This window comes from Penicillium hordei (assembly GCF_028827395.1).
Source record: "Penicillium hordei strain IBT 12815 chromosome Unknown utg000006l_segment0_segment0, whole genome shotgun sequence".
Lineage (NCBI taxonomy): Eukaryota > Fungi > Ascomycota > Eurotiomycetes > Eurotiales > Aspergillaceae > Penicillium > Penicillium hordei.
Genome location: NW_026623147.1, coordinates 2,016,116 through 2,036,215, shown reverse-complemented (window position 1 = coordinate 2,036,215; position 20,100 = coordinate 2,016,116). Strand labels below are relative to the sequence as shown.

The window sequence follows — 20,100 nt, the reverse complement described above, 5'->3', positions numbered from 1 at the left end:
TAAATACAGTCTGTAGACTGTCCATCCCATGCATTTCTATCACCACGTCCAACCTGGCGGTGAGAGGGACATTGGAGCTTACATCAATGGTACAATACTTCTAAAATGTAAAATCTCAATATCATAGCAAGCAAGGATGTTTGCTCCAAAGATCCCAAGGATCCCGCAGTTACGATAGAGTCAATCACTCCTAGGAGGCATGGCGTCCCTGTAAACCACCAAAAATGGGAACAAAAAGGACTACAGACGCGCTCGAAATCAGTTTCACCACTTTATACTCTTCGGTTCTTTCCCAAACTTTATGATGAAACACGCTAGTCTGTGTTCGGTTTAGGTCATTTCAGAGTATCGAAACGTATTGTAACCTCAAGTCACATGATGAGGCACTATGTAATATAACGGAAATAATCATACGATTGATACTACCCGAGTCACCACTCCAATATTGACAGCAAAATCCCCCAATGGAGAAAACTAGGCCTATTGTGTTTTCGACGAATTGAGGAGGCCCGAACCAAAACGACCAATCTTTGCTTCCTAGCGTCACTTGATAAATCGTGCCTCTTTATATGACTTTGGTAGGAGGTTGAGCGGTCAAGAGCCTCGGTAACGGATTAATAAAAGGCCGATAATTCGAACGGTAGAAAATTGGATACCGACAAGGGATATATATATCGCTTCTGAGAGCCTCCACTTTGCATTTATGGCGATCCGGGTCAATCTGCACGCATTTTACAACAGTCTCTCAAGAGTTATTTACACTCCGTTAGGTTATACAGTATTCATTGCGTCATTTTGTGTATTACTTCATGATGATGGCATTGCTCTTTTGGCGATTTATCTTTCGTGGTCCGTCAATCACTATTTAAGCAACGGTGGAACGACTGTTGCAGTCGTTGCAGTCTTTGCATGGCATTTGTTTATCAATTGCTGAATCAAGGTTCAATAACTTTCTTCAACATGTCCAACGATGAAGGCACGGCCCAAAATCCACCTCGCACCCAAGCCAGACAGATAACTCTGCAGGTGGGGGAGCGCCGATTTGTCACTACTCTTCAAACACTAGTACCTGAGAGCAACTTCTTCGCCTCCCTGTTGTCTGGGCGGTGGGACGATGCACTGACCGACGGTTCTTACTTCATTGATGCAGATCCGACTCTATTTGAACATATCCTACGTTATCTTCGGCGTAGGGTGCTTCCGATATTTTACGATATCAGCAAAGGACATGACCACGCGTTGTATCTAGCCCTTCTTGAAGAGGCAAAGTATTTCCAAATTGCTCGACTCCAAGAATGGCTTGAAAACAAAAAGTATCTCTATGCGCTATCTGTGGAGTGTTTCATCGAAGAAGATGAAGGAACTCCATGTCCTACAACACTGTCCACGGATACAAGCGTGGAGTACTACCCTGAATGGGGAACTAAAAGGGTGTATGTGTGCCCTCGGGGGATATATGTGCACAGGGGACAACCTGGAGCATGCGGTAGGCAGTGCATGAAAGCAAGAGGAGATGCCGATGCAGTTTATGACGAGGAACCAATGTTGAGGTTGCTGGTGGTGAAAAAACGGACAGTCTTTGATATGCAGGCTTGTGTGGCCGGCCAGTATGTAAGCACTATCTATGAGCACCACTCAGAGGTTTCTTTGTCTGAGCCTGATTTCCAGGTTCCAGATTGACAATGGTATGCGACTTTGATATCTCGCTCATAGTATACAGCCAGACATGTTCAGCTGAGTGGTTTAATAGAAAGCGAGCCCTTTTCTGAAATCGAAGAAGTATCACATTGGTGCCCAGAGCTCGGTGGATGGTATGACACTGATGAAGAGGCCGAACAAAATTATATCAACGACAACGTAATTCGTCTCATTGAGGAGAATAGCTCGTAAATCCAGGCATTATTAGTGATGGTACAGGCGCGATCGAAATCAGCTTCACCTTTTCTGAAACACGCTAACTAGTCATTATTTGGCTGAGTCAGGTACAGTAAGATGAAATGTCTTGTAACATCAATATTACAGTTAACATATTAACCAGGGCTTATCAATTTGATCAGAATGTTTCCATCCAAGGGTTATAGAAATGTATTATAAAGCTTGTTTTGTGCATCCGATTCTAGTCAGGGCGGGCGAAAAGAGTATTGCTCTCTCTGGGCTAATATAAATATAGCCTTCGAGTCAAGAAGATTGGCTTCTACGTCAGGATGATCATTTGATATATACTACCGTCCATGTTCTATGCGAGGTCTTCGACAACCCATGAATCGCCACCGTAGTTCTTGCAGAAGATGAAACCCATGGATCTAGACAAAAGGCAGCCAAAGTCATGACGTTGCTAAATCTTGCTTAGGTGACAAGGCAGACCTTCCCGAGTCCGTCCGGCGCGTACAGAATAGTATCAGTATTATACTACTATCTCTTCTGGCAAACTTTCCAACCCCTGAAGAAGGGAAAGGGGTTTGCGTTCTTTCATTTCCTTTTCAACCGGGCTGATGGATTGTGAAAGTTAATTCAATCGCTTTCGGACCAACAGTCAGCTCAAGCGCCTCTTGTCAGAATATTGAGACAATACCTATCTATCCAGGAAGCGGCCCAAATTCTTGAACAGTTTCAAACAAATGACTGGATTCCAAATGGCCAAGTACTTTGGAGTAGAATCACTCGCGAAAAAGTCCAAGAATGGGCTGACAAGCATCGACTTCAGACTTTAACCACAGCAATGGGGCGGCTCATAGATGTGAAACACCCAGATTGCTTGAGATTGAGAAAGAACTCTCGGCAATGGAGTAACTATGTCCATGGTGCTTCCGCGATCTTTGCTTGGCGCATAGCCCAAGGTGAAAAGGTTACGCTGCTTTCACCTCCACCACCAGAGCGATTTCATCCGTTGGGTCTATCTTATTACCAACTCATTGAAGAGCCCATAGTTCGGGGCTTACTCCATCAAAACGCTGTTCAGAGAATCAATATAGCGCATCCTACGATCAAGGAAAGTAATGAATTTCTATATGAGCTATGGCCGAATGACAGAAGTGACAAATGGGTGGAACAATTCGGATCAAGGCCTTGCGAGATGAAGTGGAGACAAGTAGGACACAGCAAGGACAAAATGAAATTGAAGAGCCCGTTGGCCTTCTCAGAACAGCACGTCTATTCTACTGAGAAGTTTGAACGACTCGAATGACATAAGGTTCGCTATTCCAGACTTTGTATCACTTATGATATTATCTAGGTTGCCTTCATCAAACCTACTCATGGTGTTTTACTACTAATGGTATTCCTGCTCATTATGAGCTGGTTACCCATATTGATATTATTTGACCTGTTATGCTTACTTCTTGACAAAATGTGGAATGAGAAAAATGCAACAAAGGAAACAGCAGTGGCTACTTCAGTCATGATTTCAGCTGAAATTACCAAAGCTGAACAGCCCACCGAAAGTTCAAAGCAGGGGGTAATGTCAAAGAACAAAGGAAATCCCGCACAAAGGCACAGTTGGAGGCCATGAGGAAGCTCAAGGATAAAAAGAGAGCCCGCGCAAAGGCACAGCAGGCGGCTGCGAAAGACTTAAGGATAAAAAGAAAGCCCACGCAAAGGCACAGCAGGTGGCTGCGAAGAAACTCAAGGATCAAAAGATAGCTTAAGAGGAGGCGCGCTGAATGTCATCTGAAATGCTCACTATGTATCTCATGAATGATTTCTTAATTATCTACAAGTTACATATATGTGCTTATGGCTGATTCCAATAGTAGGTTTGCACGTGAGTTGCTCTAGACCGGGCAGAGCCTAGACACTCGTAACACGACAGCTATTTTTGGGCTATTATCTATTACTGTACTGAGGTACTGCCAAGAACGTGAGCCAGGGGTAGACTAACTATATAAGGGATGGCGTCACGCAAAATAGAGTTCAAGAAAGAATTAAAGAGAGAAAGGAGGTGAAACTGATTTCGAGCACGTAGTTATTTAATGGCTGAACTTACTGTAGCTGACGGCAGGGATCAGGCTGACTTAGCCACCCCCTTTAGTGCATTTTTGACATTAGTACTTATATATCATTACCCTACCTCTGAAAATCTTCGTCACCTCACCCCCCCAATACCTATATAATGCAAACCCGACGCCAAAAACGCCTAAGTGAGAATCAAGGAGGGTCTAAGGAGAAAAAAAGACAGAGAAGCTCAGTAAGTAGTCACAACACCACCTTTGTCTGACGTGGCTGATATATTATATTCAATAGTCTTCATCGGTCAAGAATATGATTCAACTCTTGCCACTCGAGCTATTATACATAATCTGCCGTTATCTGAGTCGTGACTCCCTTATAAAACTTTGTGCCGTATCGACCACATTCCAAAATCGGGTGCAGCCGCTTATACCCAAAGTTTTTATCTCGGACCTATACAGCCAACGAGGTCTGTGGGAACGATTAGCCAAACTTGCAAAGGCTTTAGAGAATCCTTCCCCTGGGTGGGGAATCGACCATATTGATATTGAATTAGGACAGCTAGAGGATGTGGAAAAGCTTGCAAAGCGCCTCCGTCCTATTTTGTCTCGGGCTACAAACCTTCGCTCTTTATCAATTCCAATTCATTCAAGCACGGCTAAACTCCTCGAGAGTTGTGGTTTTTGCGATTTCGGAGAGGATCTAAATGTGCAGAAGGTGTTTCAAACAATCTTCAGTCTCAATCGGTTTACTTTTATTCGAGGTTTTAGTGGCCACTTGGGCATCGAATGGCGCTCAGACGAACTGCAAGATGTGGAGATTGGCAAATGTCAATTAAACCACGAGAGTATACTCAGGCTTTTGAAACGGTTCAAAAATCTAGTGACTGTCAAACTCCAAGGTGTTGATTTATGGCACCACTTACCCTTAAGCCGCAAGTCAAAATTGGCGGCAATCGTCGAAGCTCTTTACCCATCCAGACGGAATCTTTGTGAGCTCACTTTAAACATTGAAGATAGTTGCATTGCTTCTAAGAGTGAAGTTCTCGGAGCACCCTCACTTGGGGCTTTCAGCTCTCTGAAAAACTTCACAGCACACGAGTCCGACCTGTCTGCTGATGTCATATTTCCCCCTTCAATGATTCGTCTGGGTGTCTTGTCGTTTGAAAGGGAGCCAACTTTCTCTTTTTTCGGCCGTGACTACACGAGCCTCCCCAAAACACTTCGAACCGTTTTGTCTTATAGCAGAAAGCCGGCCATTTTACAAGAAAGGCTCAAAGAAATCCCTCCTCCCGATTATATCAAGGTGGAAATTCGCCGCTATGATGACAGTCTTCCCAGAGGTGCTATTCGAAGGCCTGACAAACCTTCGTAGAATCTTCTTGAATTGTTCAGATAGTCGAGTATTTTTGTTTGTTTGCCTTCGGGGGAATGGAAAGAATTTCCTCAATGGTCAGGAGCAGAGTCGCCCTTTATGTTCGGAGAGGAGTTTGCCTTGAACCTCCAGCTAGTCCCGAGATCTAGTTCCTAGTGATAAACCCTCTGTATCCGTATATCGAAAATTTGAAATTACATTTTGAATTCCCTATAGAACGACTCACATGCAAACAAACCAAACAGAATAGTTGGCAGGAAATTCGGTCGTCGTCTGGCCACCTCTCAACTCTCCTTCCGTCAACCACGTTCACTCATCAAAACCGTGGACGAGCAAAGGCATCCGCAGAGATGATACAGGTCCGCTCGAAATCAGTTTCACCATTTTAATCTCTATGATTCTTTCTTGAATCTTGGCCAGACCCACTTAAGCCTACATCTGGCCTGGCTGATTTATGACTGTCAAATAGGAAAAGGAGAATTAATATGCTCTAGTCACATTAGGCTTAGCGTCAATAAAAATAGAGGTTTGTAAAGTAATCAAAGAGAACAAATTGGTGAAACTGATTTCGAGCGCGTCTGTACTGGTGGGATGATTATTTTCGTTATAACTGATTCACATGCCGTACAAAACGTTAGATCTCTAAGGTCCCATAGCGTTCGTAGCTTTGAGAGCTTGGTCCGCCTAGTTTACCACATGTACCGGAAAACCTCTGCCGGTGGGTCCTGATCAGTTCGGATTATACTCTTACTCAATAAGCAGATTGGGGGTTCTCTTTTCCTGATAACCTAGGGCAACCTGGGTAATGGGTGTTGCACGTGATCTGGATGACAGATAGATCGGTTAGGCAACGGTAAGGTTGAGAGACAGATCGTTGAGGTTGGAAGTCTGCAGGACGATAAGAGAAGTATCTTCCCTATTCTATCTAACATAGCTGGGACTAGTTGGCTGTACGTAACAAAAAGATTACATAGGCCTAAGTTTTAGAAATATATATACAGAATCGTAAAAGCTATTAATAACGAAACCTAAAGGGCTGTATAATTTGAGGTATTATAAAGGCTACTCAACAGGGCCCCTTTCTCTGAGGGTGAGAAATATGACGTGACCTGATGAGCAGCCGGTCGCCAAATTTGTTGCTGACATAGCAAATCGAGAAGAACCTTGTGGTCTAAACTCAGTGGGTAACCACAGGAGGTTTACTTCATTGTAGGTTATCCAGGAAAGGTCATGACTCAAGCCATATCCATATTGTTTGGGCGATAAAATAATGCGATGAGGCATAAATGTGACAGAAGCAATTGAACCTATATCAAGCGTACCCGTCCTCGTGCGTAGATGATCAGAATTGACCTTATCGAATTGAAGGAAGTCAGGGGAGTTGATATGAAGAGGCAACACACACTGACCAGGAGCCCGGACTACAGATACTGACTGTCTTATTATTAGACACTGATGCGAGCAGGCTTCCATCTATCGACCAGGCAATCGGCCTAATGGGACCACTATGGCCTTCAAGAGTGAACACCCTCTGTTCAGTGGATTGCGAGTCCTAGTCCGAGGGATCGGGGTCATGAGCTAGAGATTCATCACGGTTGGGATAGAAGTGATAAATCATCATCCTTATTTTCCTAGTAAATCAAAACAGCACATCTTGGTCATCCAGGGTTCAACAGAGGGTGGGACTCCATGAAACCAGCATTTCATAGGGCGGATAAGTCGGTTGTAAAGAAAATTTCCACCCCACCAGTAATGTATTTACGTATATTAGATGAGTCGTGCAAGTGGCCAGACAACCAACCCAATCTCCTGCCAACTAGTCTATCGGTTTGTTTGCAACTGAGAGATTCTAGATGGACATAGCCCATATAACCATGTTACAACAGCTATTTTTATACCATTGCTTATTACCGTAATAAGATACTGCCGGAAATGTGGGTCAGGGGTAATCTAGCCATAAAAGGCATGGCATAATGCAAAACATAGTTCAGCAAAGAATTAAAGAATGTGTAGAAAACTAATTTCGAACGCGTCTGTATTATGCTACTACAAAGAGAAATTGTCAATTCATTCGTCATTTCTTAGGTCTTTCACACTGCCGCGGGCCCTTCCAGATTGGTTAGAACTTCTTCCCCCAACGAACCCTGTTGAGGCATGTCAACCTTGCTCGTTTCTAATTCCATTGTTTCTTCAGAGTCTGAATCGCCATTTTGCCCACTACGCTGTATCTGTAGTTGCTTCAAAAGCCAAGGAAGACCATCAAGCCTTAATTCCGCTTTGTCTGCAATGATTTGTCAGTCTCGACCAAGCAGATTCGGTTTAATCCAAATTTGTGTCAAATATATATTGGACTTACCATCAGTATTCATCTTGGACATATGCCCTCCCATCTCTCTTGGATCCTCTTCCGTCCTCAGAAACACAACTGAGCTTGATGAACATAATGAGGATGCCCTGTTGGTCCTATCTCCCATGTCCCATATATATTCCCATATGTCTATTTGGTCTTCAGCTTCCTCAGAGTATTTCATTTGATCCCATGTGGAGTCTTCATCAGCATCAAGATCGTCTTGACCAATATCCATAGGTTGCATCTGTTCGTCAAATTGCTTTAGATCCGTTCCTAGGTAATTGCGTCAGCCAGTCTGAGTCTTGTAGCATTAACCTACCACCTGCTAATGCCATACCGTTGCGCTGGGCCATCTTTTGACTTTGCGAGATTGCTTCACGATGGATAGAAGATGTCATCGTAACGAGCATAGACTGACGGTTTCTCGCAGTTTATAATAGTGCTGGATGATTGCTTTTATTAACAGTCTAATGCGGGTGACAGAACTGCGATATGCGACTCACGGAAACGGGTAGCACACGTTTTCTACATCCCTTCCCAGCACACTGCAGCCCTGCCTTCGGTGATCTGAAGTAGGTTAACGCTGAACTTCAGCAGTTCTGCGAGAAAGTCCATGGTATGTGCCAGCAAGGTAGCAGTTTGCATTTCCTAACTGCTCATGCCAACGTATCGCTATTACTGTGGTCAACATTCTGACCAGTCGAGCACCAGCTAGTTAGCCAACGTGAGTCCAAATATGCGAATGGAATAACGTATTGGAAGGACGAAGGCCCCTGTTCACTCAGTATTTATTATTAAGTAGGGAACAAATTGAGCGAGCGGAGCTCCTCTGTACCTTCCACCATTGGAATTGACGTGACTACTTGCAGCATTAGATCAATCAGTTTAACCATACCCTTGTCCAGCTTACGTGCAGTAGCAACATCCGCCAGGTTAACGTCAGCTGGCGCTTAGGGGTACAAAGGTCGGAAACTTGAACAGTACTAGTTGATGACCGTTACTCTAACGGACTAGTAGCCAAGTGAACCCTGGCATGTTTATCAAGAACCCTGTGGGTGTGGGTCAGATAGATATACCAATAGGGCTTTTTGCTTTATCACTCTATCGTCATAAATACCTTGCAATGACCAAATAAACCAAACGAAACAAGCACTATTCATCATCCAGTTATTTCATATATTTTGCTCTTTAAGAAATGCAACGCCAACGGCAACAGCTGCACAACAACCCCCACCATATGCAAGGGCTGTATGGTAGAGACCACCGACGGGCCAATCACCCTCGCTGTTAAGGATAGAAAGGGCAACAAGTTAGTATACCTGGAGTGTAACAGACAACGATAACGGCATCTCGAAAATACCTTCTCATTACCCGCCAGTAAGAATATGAGGAGTTTAATCGTGTAAGGAAATAGAAGACATGTAAGTCCAGTCCCTGAAATTACCCTAGTTTGAATCTTCTAATGGGGTTATTCTTGTTCAGGAGTTGCGAAGACAATGGTGGCCAATTCAGCGAGAGAAAATGCATCCATGCGCTACTCCTATCCGACTTTCGCCTCTTCAACCCGCACCATAAATCCAATATGAAGTGCTTATGGCAAAGTAATAGAGACTTTGGAGATTCAGAGTCTTCATCAACCAAACTTCGCACATTCTCAGAACATAAATCGCCGCAACAACCTGCGCACATTGCTTAGAGGACGAATCTACCACGGTCCGCCCTTGCAAAATTAAATCAGGAAAAGAGAAAACTTGGAAGCATAATGAGGTAGCGTATAAACAAATAAGATTAATCTCTACCACTTGAGGCTTTCGTGCATACTCCATGGCTCAACGCTGAGGTCTAATTCAGTTGATAGAGGCTCCTCAAAATTGACGTTTGGCTGGGATGGAACTGCTTGGGCTCCCTGTGGTGTAGGCACGATTCTAGCCTTTTGCTGTATAGATGGATACATGTACATCTGGTTTTCGTTCAATACGCTAGCTACCCTCGATTCCATCGGGGAGTCGATCCTCAGCTGCGGCATGTGTGGTGGTCCAACTGGCTGGGTTTGGGTGGATGTGTGATGGGCTAGTACCACCTGCGGCGGAGTATCATCAAATCCTTGAATCTGTTGCCAGGTATGGGACGGGATCTGCGGGTTGCACATAGCGGAGGATGCCCCCTCGCTATTCAATACATTCGGAACGCAATAATGTCCCCCATCTGCTCCATCGACTGGGTCCAGCAGTGGCGATTTCATACCCAATGCCTTCAACTGGACAATGAGTCTGGATTCTATGTTGCTCTGACATTGAATTATCTCCAATATGTTGATTAACTGAACCATGATATCCCTAGCAATTTGGCACTTTCTCTCGCACTCTTCATGGCGCCGGAAAAAGCGTTTCTGTGATGGTAGAAGTAAGGATAAAGAATACGTTCAGTAAAGAATTGTTCTCACAATTCGCTCTTCTCCAATGAGGTGCCTGAGTTCAGTCAATAGCAATGCCGCGTTCCGGGTCAGATGAAGTTGCTTCATTATACCTAAGTAATTTCAAAAAGATTTAAACTATTTTTTTTAAAAAAGGAAGTGATGGGATATTTTCTAGCATGAGTCACAAACTACCGGCCTATTTGTATCGAAAAATTCCCCTTTGCTATCTGCTACCCCTCCTTCCATTCTCTCGAGTCCCAAAATCCCGGTCACTTCCCCGCTCGTTATCGCTAGTGGCAAGACCTGGAGACAAGGGTCGACCGGCTATTCATTTAGGGGCCTAGGCCGGCACTAATCCACTTAATAGTCGTTGAACGAAATAGAAGCCAATCATATATTTAATTTTAGCGCGCTTGATGTGACCACAACCTCCACGGGCAATTTTATTAGTTATTAACTAGCTAGCATAACCTTTTTTAAGAAACTAGGATGTAAAGTGCACACATATCCTGATTTATCCCAACGTACGGAGTAGACCATTCCAAGTTTACCCCCGGTGGAATATTCATCCGGTGAATGCTTAATACCATGTTATTTTGAAAGCCGGAAAGGTCACTCATTTATTTGAAATTCGGAGACTTGAGGAACCCAGCTACATACACTGGAAGATAAATGTCACCAAGCTGCGCTGGTGGGCACGTGGTTCAAGGTGAAGTAGATGGGATACGCCCTGGAGTCGGTAGTCTCGGTGGCAATTGAGTCATGGATATGCAGTGGCCAGCTTGTAAATAGTAGTCGCGTTGAATTCGATAAGAGCCACACAGGTTTGGTGGAACTCGACATCGTTCTGCGGCGCATTCGCAGTTAGTCATAATAAGTAAAAAATTTCTATATACAAATTGTTATGCTGCTTTTCCTCCAATCAAAGCCCGACAATCCAACCCTTTCTCACAATTCACTCTCATGCCTCATTCTGTCCATCGTTTTTCGCAAGGGTATTCAGGACCTTATAAACTGAGAGATCCAAGTTGATTGACAATTAACTTGGTTCGTCGTATAAATTGCAGAGGAATCAATGACGATGAGTCTGCTTGGTACCTGGTTTGCACTCGCCGAGTATCACAACAGATTTCAAACATCACTGTAACGAACTGGTCCTAAGAATGTACTATCCATACTGTAAACGGAATTTTTTTTCGAACTATGAATCTTATATGCTGCTGTGTTTATTAATCAGACGTTTGGGGGGTAAGGCTAATTTCCTACGCTTCCTAAGCTAAGTAGGGCCAAACTAACAAGTAAGTTTGGCCGGCTAGGCTTCCATTGTTTACAGCGAGCCCGCTGTAAAGCTTTGCAAGACCCCAGCGAAGGCTAAAGGAGACGTATACAACTTGGGTACATCTGGTGGCTCCTAAAGTATACTTCAGTCAGGGACTAATACTAACCAAAGAAGCTCATCCACGCCTCCGGGCTACGATGATCTCTTACAGTATGAGGTATTTGATTCTAATTTCGGGAGGATCGAGCTTAGCTCACGAAATTCGAAAGAAGAAGGCACAACTATCATAACCCGGCAATGACGAGAGATTTTATTTAAACCAGTCAAAGTCCTCCGTCATCCATGAACCATTGCCAGGCTCTATGTCGCTCGACCGGTTTGAAGAGTGTCTGGCATTGTCTGTCGAAGGGAGGACACTTTGTTGGTATGGAGGCACACTGGTATTGGGTACATAATACCGATCCATAGCTGCAGGTGGTAACTGATTTGGACCCACTGCCTGATTGGCTGTTTGTTGAGGATAATATTGCGGTATCATGGCATATTGGCTTTGATTCAATGAGGATAGTCCTATTTGACTTGACTCCGGTTGATCGGCACTCCGGTGCCAAGCGGCCGCATTGTCCCCAGCATAGCCGTATGGTGCATGTCTCGGTAAACCTTGTGGAGCCGACTGGGTAGGTGTGGGCTGGGACGATGGCACTTCCCTATTCGAAACGGATTGCTGTTGGCCTCCTGGCCGAGCTCCACCTGATGAATTATCTGGCCGAGCTCTATTTGGTGAATTATTTGCTATAGGCTCCCTATACTTATCCCGGTTGGACACAACAAGTAGACTTGACTGGACTCCCAAGGTATCTAAGTCGGCTTTCAGTTGGGATGGCAGATCTTGGTCTCGGATTTGCTCCAGTTGTTTAAGTAGCTGAGCAATCGTAGCCCTGTAGAATTTGTATTTCTGGGCACAAGGTTTATGATCTTGGACAAATTGCACCTTAGGCAGACGGTAAGTACAAATCAAGTAATGCATGAGTTGGACTTACGGCCTTTTGTTTCCCTCCGAGTGCGACTGCCAACTCGTGCATAATCGCTACACCGCGCTTTTGTTGCACCGAGTCATTGGGGGAGGGTGCTGGATGAGTTCCTTTTATCATATTGACAGAAGGGTTCTGTTGAATGGAAAGGTGTTCGCTGGAGACCCGCGATACTGAATAGATCTAGTGTACATAGCGCAGGTTGACCTTAAGTACTACTTAAGACATCTCCAGGATCTTAATCCTTGTAATGCTACCCTAATGATTTTTCCATAATCTAAATATCGGTTTTTGCCATCTTGCCTTGGCCATTGCCTGCGGCAATTATGCGGCAAATGTCCGAAATATCAGCCCCCCTTACCATGAAACGGGGCCAATCAAATCTCTTTCTATATGCGCTGTTGGTGTGATATAAAATGTGCTTGGGTTTCACAGGCCGTCTGTTGAACCTTAAATTTGCCCGAGACGACTAATTGCGCCAAAGCACTTTCAATCTCTCCAAGTACAATGGCTGATCAAGAACGGGATGCGGGCGCGTCCTCTAAGACCGGACCCATCACAAAATACCGAACTTAATCACGCGCTTCCATTTGGCGCTAGGTATCATTCGGGTCATGTGAGGCTTGGCGACAGGGGTCAACGACCATCCCGGTCTAGACAGTTCAACAAAAAGATAACAACGAAACTAGTGACTGAAAAGGTAGTTATATGTTTGACGACAAGGCATGAAGTCCCCATAATCTGTCCGTGCTAGCCACCATTGAGTCCATCACTGAATTCGGAACTAAAGGTACGGGTACATCTGACTCAAAAGTTGCTCAACGCTTGACAGACTACGGTTGCCAACCCCAAACACCACATGGCCTGTTGCGCCATTCGCCACAAACAGCACTGATAGCCTAGACCAGGGAACCCTAGTCGCTCCTGGCCATTGGCCTAAATGACCATCCGCGGGCTTCCGTCTGTAGTTGGATCTGGTTTTCCGGATGTCCGGTACCAGGGTTACCGCCAGCCTTGGGTCATGTCCTGCGCCGCGGATTATTGTAGCCACCCTAGTCAGCGCGAGATTCTGATGAGCGTCGTAGAGCTGTGGCGTGGTATGAAGAAACGACACCGAGGTGTGTTATTCTGTGGTCCATCAGCATTGTCATCAAATTTATAACTCTCTTGCGAGTCACTATGACCTAGACAGCCCTTGGATTTTCGTTGTTGTTTTCCAGACCTCTTGTACAGGCAATGATCCGCGGCCGTGATGTCAAGCTTCACATGACCCGAATGTCATAGCGCTCGTTCGCTTGTTGTCCTGCCCAGTGGCAAACGGCGCGTCTGATAGGCTCGGAATATCTTGTACTGGATCCGATCGCGAAACGCACGCCCGCATCCGATCCTAGTCGCCCACTGGGTTGATGGCGGTCTTCTTAGAGGCTTTAACCTTGGCTCTCTATGCAGGCGCAATCAATTAAATCAGTATTTACGAGCTAGCCTAGAGGGGCGCGCGCGGATACACCGAACGGTTACCAGACCCAAGTATCTGCTGTGCTGGATTTGAACGTTGGGGTCGTGATTTATTGCGTACATATATTGGTCTAGACATCCGTTTTAGGATGAGCCGGAATAGATAATAGGGATGATGTGGTGTGGTACAGACTCACCCGAGCGGGTCGACACGGAGGAGGGCCATCAGAGCTGGCATGGAGAGGCGGATTTAGTGACAAGAGTTCCCCCCCTTTTACAGAAGAAGGAAATAGCGCCATTATCTTTCTGAGGGTGGAGGGAGCTTTGGCATAGGAAGTCGATCAGGGGAAGTTAAGGTTCAACATACATGTGCAGCCAGAGCAGATTGTAGATTGCACCAATAGCGTCTATAGAAAGAGTCCTGCTGGACTAAGTTGCCAGTTCAACGTCCTCTATATGATAATCCTTGCATCCATATGTTTGGACCGGGGTCAACAGTTGCCATGCGCTGTCGAACCTCGCACTTGCAAACAAGCCAAACTGACTAGCTGGGGAGATGCGGTTGGTTGCCTGGCCACTGCCCCTCTCCATCTTTGCCAACCACGATCGCTGGTTACACTGACCATACAAAATAACTGGGGGAATCTGATATCTTTGTTTAAACTAAGATAGAATTCGCGTGATCCTATTAGTATAATGATTGTTCTTCTTCTAGAACAACAATTGACCGTTTTATTTTGACTCTCGGATAGTGTTCAGCTGCTATACGCCGAGAAGATTAAGTGATAGAGCCCCTGCATCTTAGGGAACAAATATCTACTCCTGAATAATTGATTTAGTTCTTTAGTATTTTGGAATGCATTATAAGTAGATTTATTAGCTTGCAGTATTTGGTGTGTGACATCTCTGTTCTTTGGCAATGCCAAGACCAAGTAACAAAGCGCGCTCCGAGGAGAGGGATCTATGCCGAAAAACCTTGGTTGAGCACATTTGTTAGTGAAAAGGCCCGTCTATCACCCGTACCAAGAGTTGCTTTGCTTACTACTTCACAGGGAAAAGGACCGGCATTAGAGTCACAAAAGTTCACCTTCGGCTCACGCCTAAGCGTCAAGACAAATATTACTGGAAAGTCTTGGACCCGTCAAATAAGGAATTGCTCAAACTGTTCCAAACTAGCCCAAACCAAGTTTCATTGAGCGGGCTTCCAAAGTCGGTTCACGAAGAGCTTCAGTCCTATGTTGGGAAAACATTTGAAGCAGTTGCAAACAGATCGGGGTTTGGGATACCGAAAGAAACAGAAGCTTTCGACTTTCAGGCAAGACCGACAGTCCAGGTAAATGAGACCGAGTGCTGATTTCGATAGGACGATGGTCCCACGTCACCCGAGCGCAATTGGGGTTCCAGAATTGCTATATTGGAGGCTGAGGTGAAGGCAGCAGATACAGACAACAATCGTCTACGGGAGAGTTTGCGAATAGTGGAAGACGAAAGGAGTGGCATGGAGGAGATTATAAGACAGGAGCAAAATTTCAGGACAAAGGAACGAGATTTGCTTTTGAAAGACATTGAAGACAGCAAGTCAAAGGCGGAGGAACTTGAGAACATGGCCTCAAGGCTTTTGATGAGAATTTCGGATATACATGGCTCAATGAATAATCTCTAGTTGGATACAGAAGATGCCCCCGATAATATGGAATGTGAAAACAAGTTGTGATTAAAGATGAACACAAGTTTTGGCATTTTCCTCCCTGCAAAATAGTAGTATAGATATGTCTACTTTCATAATGGTCCCTGTGGCCAGAGATGATTGAAGCATCCATATGAAATGTCCATCCGATGAGTCTCAATGCTCCCAATACCTAATGTTTCAAACCCTACCTTGCTTCAACTTTTTCCTTTTGTAAGGGTCAAACATATTATCGCCATCACGCTTATTCAAACTGATATGACAGTAGCAACGCCGGTTTAGTGGCCAAAGATCACTGTGGTGATCAGAACGCCCGAATGGCGCATACGCTTGTTGGGCTACAAGGAGGGCAGCAACGGATGTCGGAAACCCACCAATCTTCCGACTAACCCCTTGGCTGACGATTGCAAGTTTAAAGTCCTCATGTAGACTTCTAACTGTAAATGAAACCTTTTTGCGGTAATAAGCACAAATATGACAGCCATCATGCTTATCCACAGGACCGATGTCTTCGCTTTTCCGGATCACGAATCGTGAGCATGGAAACTCCGTTCTTAGAATGGAGAGAATGCCGTTAGGATCAGGTTTACAACACATAATTGATCCAATACAGTGGAATCGACCATCCAGGAACACTGGTTCTTGATCGAATTCAAAAAAGAACGAGGTCGCCAATAGAGCCAACGAGAGCTCCTGTGGAATGTGACATTGCATATCAGAAAGCTCCTCCATTCGTTCCGTATCGTCCAGGTCAGGCAGGGTTCCATCAATAGCACAGTCGAGGCGAAAAACATCTTCTTTTAAGTCAGGTGGAAGATTATCTAATGCATCTTCAAAACCACGGTATCCGTCTACTGCGGGCGAGGAAAGAAAAGTGCGGATACCGCGTCCCACGAAGTTACTATTAAAAAGGGTTTGGCTCTGCTCTTGCCCACGTTCAGGACTGAACTTTTCAAACCCTGTGCCTATACTTATCACAAGATCCGGTCGCCTGGCACCAGGCCAGATGTTCATGCTTTCTCGGATGGCAGTTCTCAAGGGGCAGTTTGCTTGAATCCCTCCGTCTTGAAATGTTCCAATGCCAGGGATATATTTTGGTTTGAAGTATCTTGAAGAAAGTTTTTGTTAGAAGTCAGACCAACAACATGAACCAGGGTGTGCAGATACCCTAAGGCTGCAATACAGCATCTGGCACTGAAATAGTCAATGTTAGTTGGAGACAGACTTCGTCCCGGATATGGGTATTCTTTAGGCCCAAGGATAATACAGCTACTCACACCTTCCACACCTCAGGCTCATCGGCCAACTTGGTTGGTATCACTGATATGTAAGAAGTTTCCTCCTCAGGCCGGCGAAGGCGCCTATAGTTCGAGAACAAAGACAACTTGCCGTCATTTTCTATGTGGCTAGCTGTCAAAGCTATTCGACCACCTGCTGTCGGTAAAGGTGTATCATAAAAACGATGAGTGCTACCAAACGCCCGTTGGAGAGCCGTGTCTAGTGATAAGGAGTCATAAGCAGCATCTGCCAAAACGTGTCGTATGAAATTCCACAAGAGACTTACACGGCCTTTGTGCCGTGCTTTAGAGGGGAAGATTTCACGAGCAAGTGGTTTGAATTTCTCCAAAGCTTCTGAAGCACTGGAGCCTTGAACGGAGGTTTCAAGGAGTATCAATCCGCCTACGAGAGTTATTAGCCTTGGTTCGATATGGATTTTGATCAGGACTTAGAATTATTTTACCAACACTTGTACCCATTGAAAAATGAACATCATTCCGTAATGGCCTCCACTGTCGCATTTTCTCCAGTTTGCACAAGAATGCGAGAATGCGAACACCCCGAACTCCGCCCCCATCTAGAACTAAGATATCAGGGCCTTTCGTGGGAGGTAAGCAACGTACGGTATGCTTGAACCTTTTGGGACAAAGTATGCAAAATGATACTTCGAAATGATACTCTGCCCCTCCCGCCCGTTTGCCCCATATGCGCACGCAATTTTCACAGATAGCGTGGCCACAAGGCAGAATTACATCGGTCCCCCGCAGAAGACAGCTTAGACAAGTAACATTCAATTTCAGGTATTTCCACCCAAATTGCCTTCTTGCAACACTGCACTTTCGGACCATTGCAGTTTTGGAATCATTTGTAAGATTTCTGAACAACAGGCAAAAATGGACTTCAATAGCGCAGAGTCCATGCTCGGCATCGGCTGTAGATATTTCTTTCCATGCCGCGAGACATATTTCGGCATAGTGAGTTTGGAACATTAAGAGGGGGTCAAATCCTGACAGGCTTGTTAGTTGAAAATCAAGCATTATGCCACGTCTTAATAATTTGGCGAGATTACAGGGCTCACCTACTATGCATGCCAGGCGGATATGCATCCATAATCAATGCGGAGGAGATATACATTGCTATAGCAGGTATGGACTCACCCGCATCTATCGCCGAGGCAATAAAGTTTTGAAGATAAATTGAAGCGTTAAGAGGAACTTTGCAGTGGTCTTTAGCAGCTTGAATAGCATTGAAAGAAATCTCTCCTTGATATGCCATATGTTCCGTGGCCTTATTAAAAAGTGCTTCTAGGTGTGTCGCGGAAAATAGAATGTGTTCTGCCTCGCGTTTGCGTCGCGCTTTTTGAATATCGCGTGATAGTTGAGAACGGAGTGGTTCAAATTTCGCTTCTCGGGACAGGGCGTGCCGACTACGTAGATCGACAATAGCCAAGGACGACGCTATGGAAGAACCTAAAGACGTGGATAATGTGTTGTAGAGGACTTCCCAGGCTGGATATTCTACCTCGGGGTTGGTCAGCACCAAAACTACCTGGGGAGTCAAGCCCAGGCGTAGTCTTCCATCTTTCAGTTCTCCCAGCCAAGATAGCAATATTTCTTGTATTTTTCCAAGCCCGCCAATATCATCCGGAAATAGATAAACAACATGTGTGAAAGGCAAAATCAGATGGCTATATATAGTATCTCTAATTTCGTCGAATGACTGATAATTCTTCCGACGGATCTCAAAACTAGTCCTCTGGTTATCATAACGCCTGCTGCTCCCACCAAGCCCCTTTTCTTTTAATTCATCGCTCACTCCATCTATAATCAGAATAGGATGAGGGGTATTGGTAGTATTAGTGCTTATGTGAAGCTTGGCAAAGCATGGTGCACAGCTGCGGCGTGTATTGTTGAATGGAAAAAGGGCACGTAATGCTTGAGACTTTGAATGCCCTCCAATAAAACATATCAATGATGGAAACTGGCAAAGCGGGTCCTCCATGTCAATGAGGATCTTTCGAAAGCGACTATCCACTCCGAGGATCCAACCATCGGTGTTTCTGCTAAGATGTAGCCATTGAGCCATAACTGATCCCTGTCACGACGGATTCAAGAATTGAAAGAATAGCAGAACCGGATAAATGCATCTTTATATTCATTGAGTGGGTTTTATCGCTATTTATGAGAGAATACAATCAGTGTCAAAGGCATGGTCTCCCAAAATTAGGGGGTTACACCAAGATCCCCCTTCTGAAAAGGCATGCTTCCAATTTGTCATAAGATTGCGAATGACAAAACCCTACTGAAATATTGCTTACGCGTTGAATAAAGTTAACCCAGCAAACAATTTCCGGTGCCTCTGACTAATTCAATATCTGTCCGCATTATAAGCTAACCCATACGTTTGTATGCGGAAGTGAGAGGCGCTCTGCAACCATCCGTGTCTAGAGACAGAGATAGTCTGCATGAAGGCTGCAGTCAATCGAATCACGACTTTCTGAGTTATAGTATGAAGAAGTCTAAAAATACTTGACTCCAAACCCTTTCATTGTATTATGTTCCTCATATATTATCACTTGTTGGAGGCGTGTCTCGCGAGAGTGACGGCACAAAGTATAATGTACAGAGGCATAAAGATAAAGTCCATTGGGGAAAGACTATAATCAATAAATTTCCAGCCATGCTATTGCATTCACTACGTTCTTCGTCGCCTCTTTATAAGTTCTAGCCTGAATACTGCGTTTCTGTTCCTCAGAAATCTGACAAAAGTTCTTGCACATGCAGCTCTGGGAGGCTGCAGTGCCTACCAACAACTTATAGTGCTACATATGTAAACACGTATATCTGCAACCGTATGACATTACAATCCTACAGTACTTCTCGAAAATGGCGTCACCACCTACGCTATCATCCTCCTACAGTGATCATAAGCTTAAATGAAATTTTCATTGATCATTAAGTGCAAACTACTGTGTTAAAAAACACGGGCCATGTGCCTCGCTCGTCGAGATTTGATTTTATAAGGTATTTAGCACTCTGGGGAAGGGAATATGCCTTGTTCAATGAAGGGGATGATACAAGTAGATATTAATTCGGCTTGCCTTTATTGACTGGAAATCTGAGCGATAGGAGAGTGGTCTTGTCTTGAAACAACCGTTGAGTAATCAGGGGCAAGGGAATCCCTATATAAGTGTAAATATAAGCAATTGACGATGAAGAGAATAGCTACACACACATACAATTCATTAACGCCCGGCAGCTAAGCCAAAAGGGCAACTAAATCTGA

The 20,100-nt window shown here is 44.7% G+C and overlaps 5 protein-coding genes across 5 annotated transcripts; 1 reads left to right on the top strand and 4 right to left on the bottom strand.

Moving 5' to 3' along the window:
- Nucleotides 1-960: 960 nt before the first annotated feature.
- Nucleotides 961-1,890, top strand: N7537_011436 (BTB/POZ domain-containing protein; the record flags this gene model as incomplete). The annotated part of the gene is made up of 4 exons (XM_056902490.1): nucleotides 961-1,433; nucleotides 1,491-1,607; nucleotides 1,669-1,685; nucleotides 1,751-1,890. The coding sequence occupies 4 exons, from the start codon at nucleotides 961-963 to the stop codon at nucleotides 1,888-1,890; spliced, it is 747 nt and encodes a 248-aa protein (XP_056747777.1).
- A 4,491-nt stretch (nucleotides 1,891-6,381) lies between these two features.
- Nucleotides 6,382-6,871, bottom strand: N7537_011435 (uncharacterized protein; the record flags this gene model as incomplete). The annotated part of the gene is given in 2 exon segments (XM_056902489.1): nucleotides 6,382-6,753; nucleotides 6,773-6,871. Coding segments are annotated over 2 exon segments (471 nt in total), but the record flags the coding sequence as incomplete, so codon positions are not given.
- Nucleotides 6,872-7,409: 538 nt separating this feature from the next.
- On the bottom strand, nucleotides 7,410-8,022 carry N7537_011434 (uncharacterized protein; the record flags this gene model as incomplete). Its single annotated transcript, XM_056902488.1, has 3 exons — nucleotides 7,410-7,600; nucleotides 7,676-7,942; nucleotides 7,989-8,022. The coding sequence occupies 3 exons, from the start codon at nucleotides 8,020-8,022 to the stop codon at nucleotides 7,410-7,412; spliced, it is 492 nt and encodes a 163-aa protein (XP_056747775.1).
- A 1,442-nt stretch (nucleotides 8,023-9,464) lies between these two features.
- Nucleotides 9,465-9,818, bottom strand: N7537_011433 (uncharacterized protein; the record flags this gene model as incomplete). The annotated part of the gene is made up of 1 exon (XM_056902487.1): nucleotides 9,465-9,818. The coding sequence occupies one exon, from the start codon at nucleotides 9,816-9,818 to the stop codon at nucleotides 9,465-9,467; it is 354 nt and encodes a 117-aa protein (XP_056747774.1).
- A 5,899-nt stretch (nucleotides 9,819-15,717) lies between these two features.
- Nucleotides 15,718-17,294, bottom strand: N7537_011432 (uncharacterized protein; the record flags this gene model as incomplete). The annotated part of the gene is made up of 3 exons (XM_056902486.1): nucleotides 15,718-16,645; nucleotides 16,815-17,217; nucleotides 17,279-17,294. 3 exons carry the CDS (start codon nucleotides 17,292-17,294, stop codon nucleotides 15,718-15,720), a joined length of 1,347 nt encoding a protein of 448 aa, XP_056747773.1.
- Nucleotides 17,295-20,100: the final 2,806 nt, after the last annotated feature.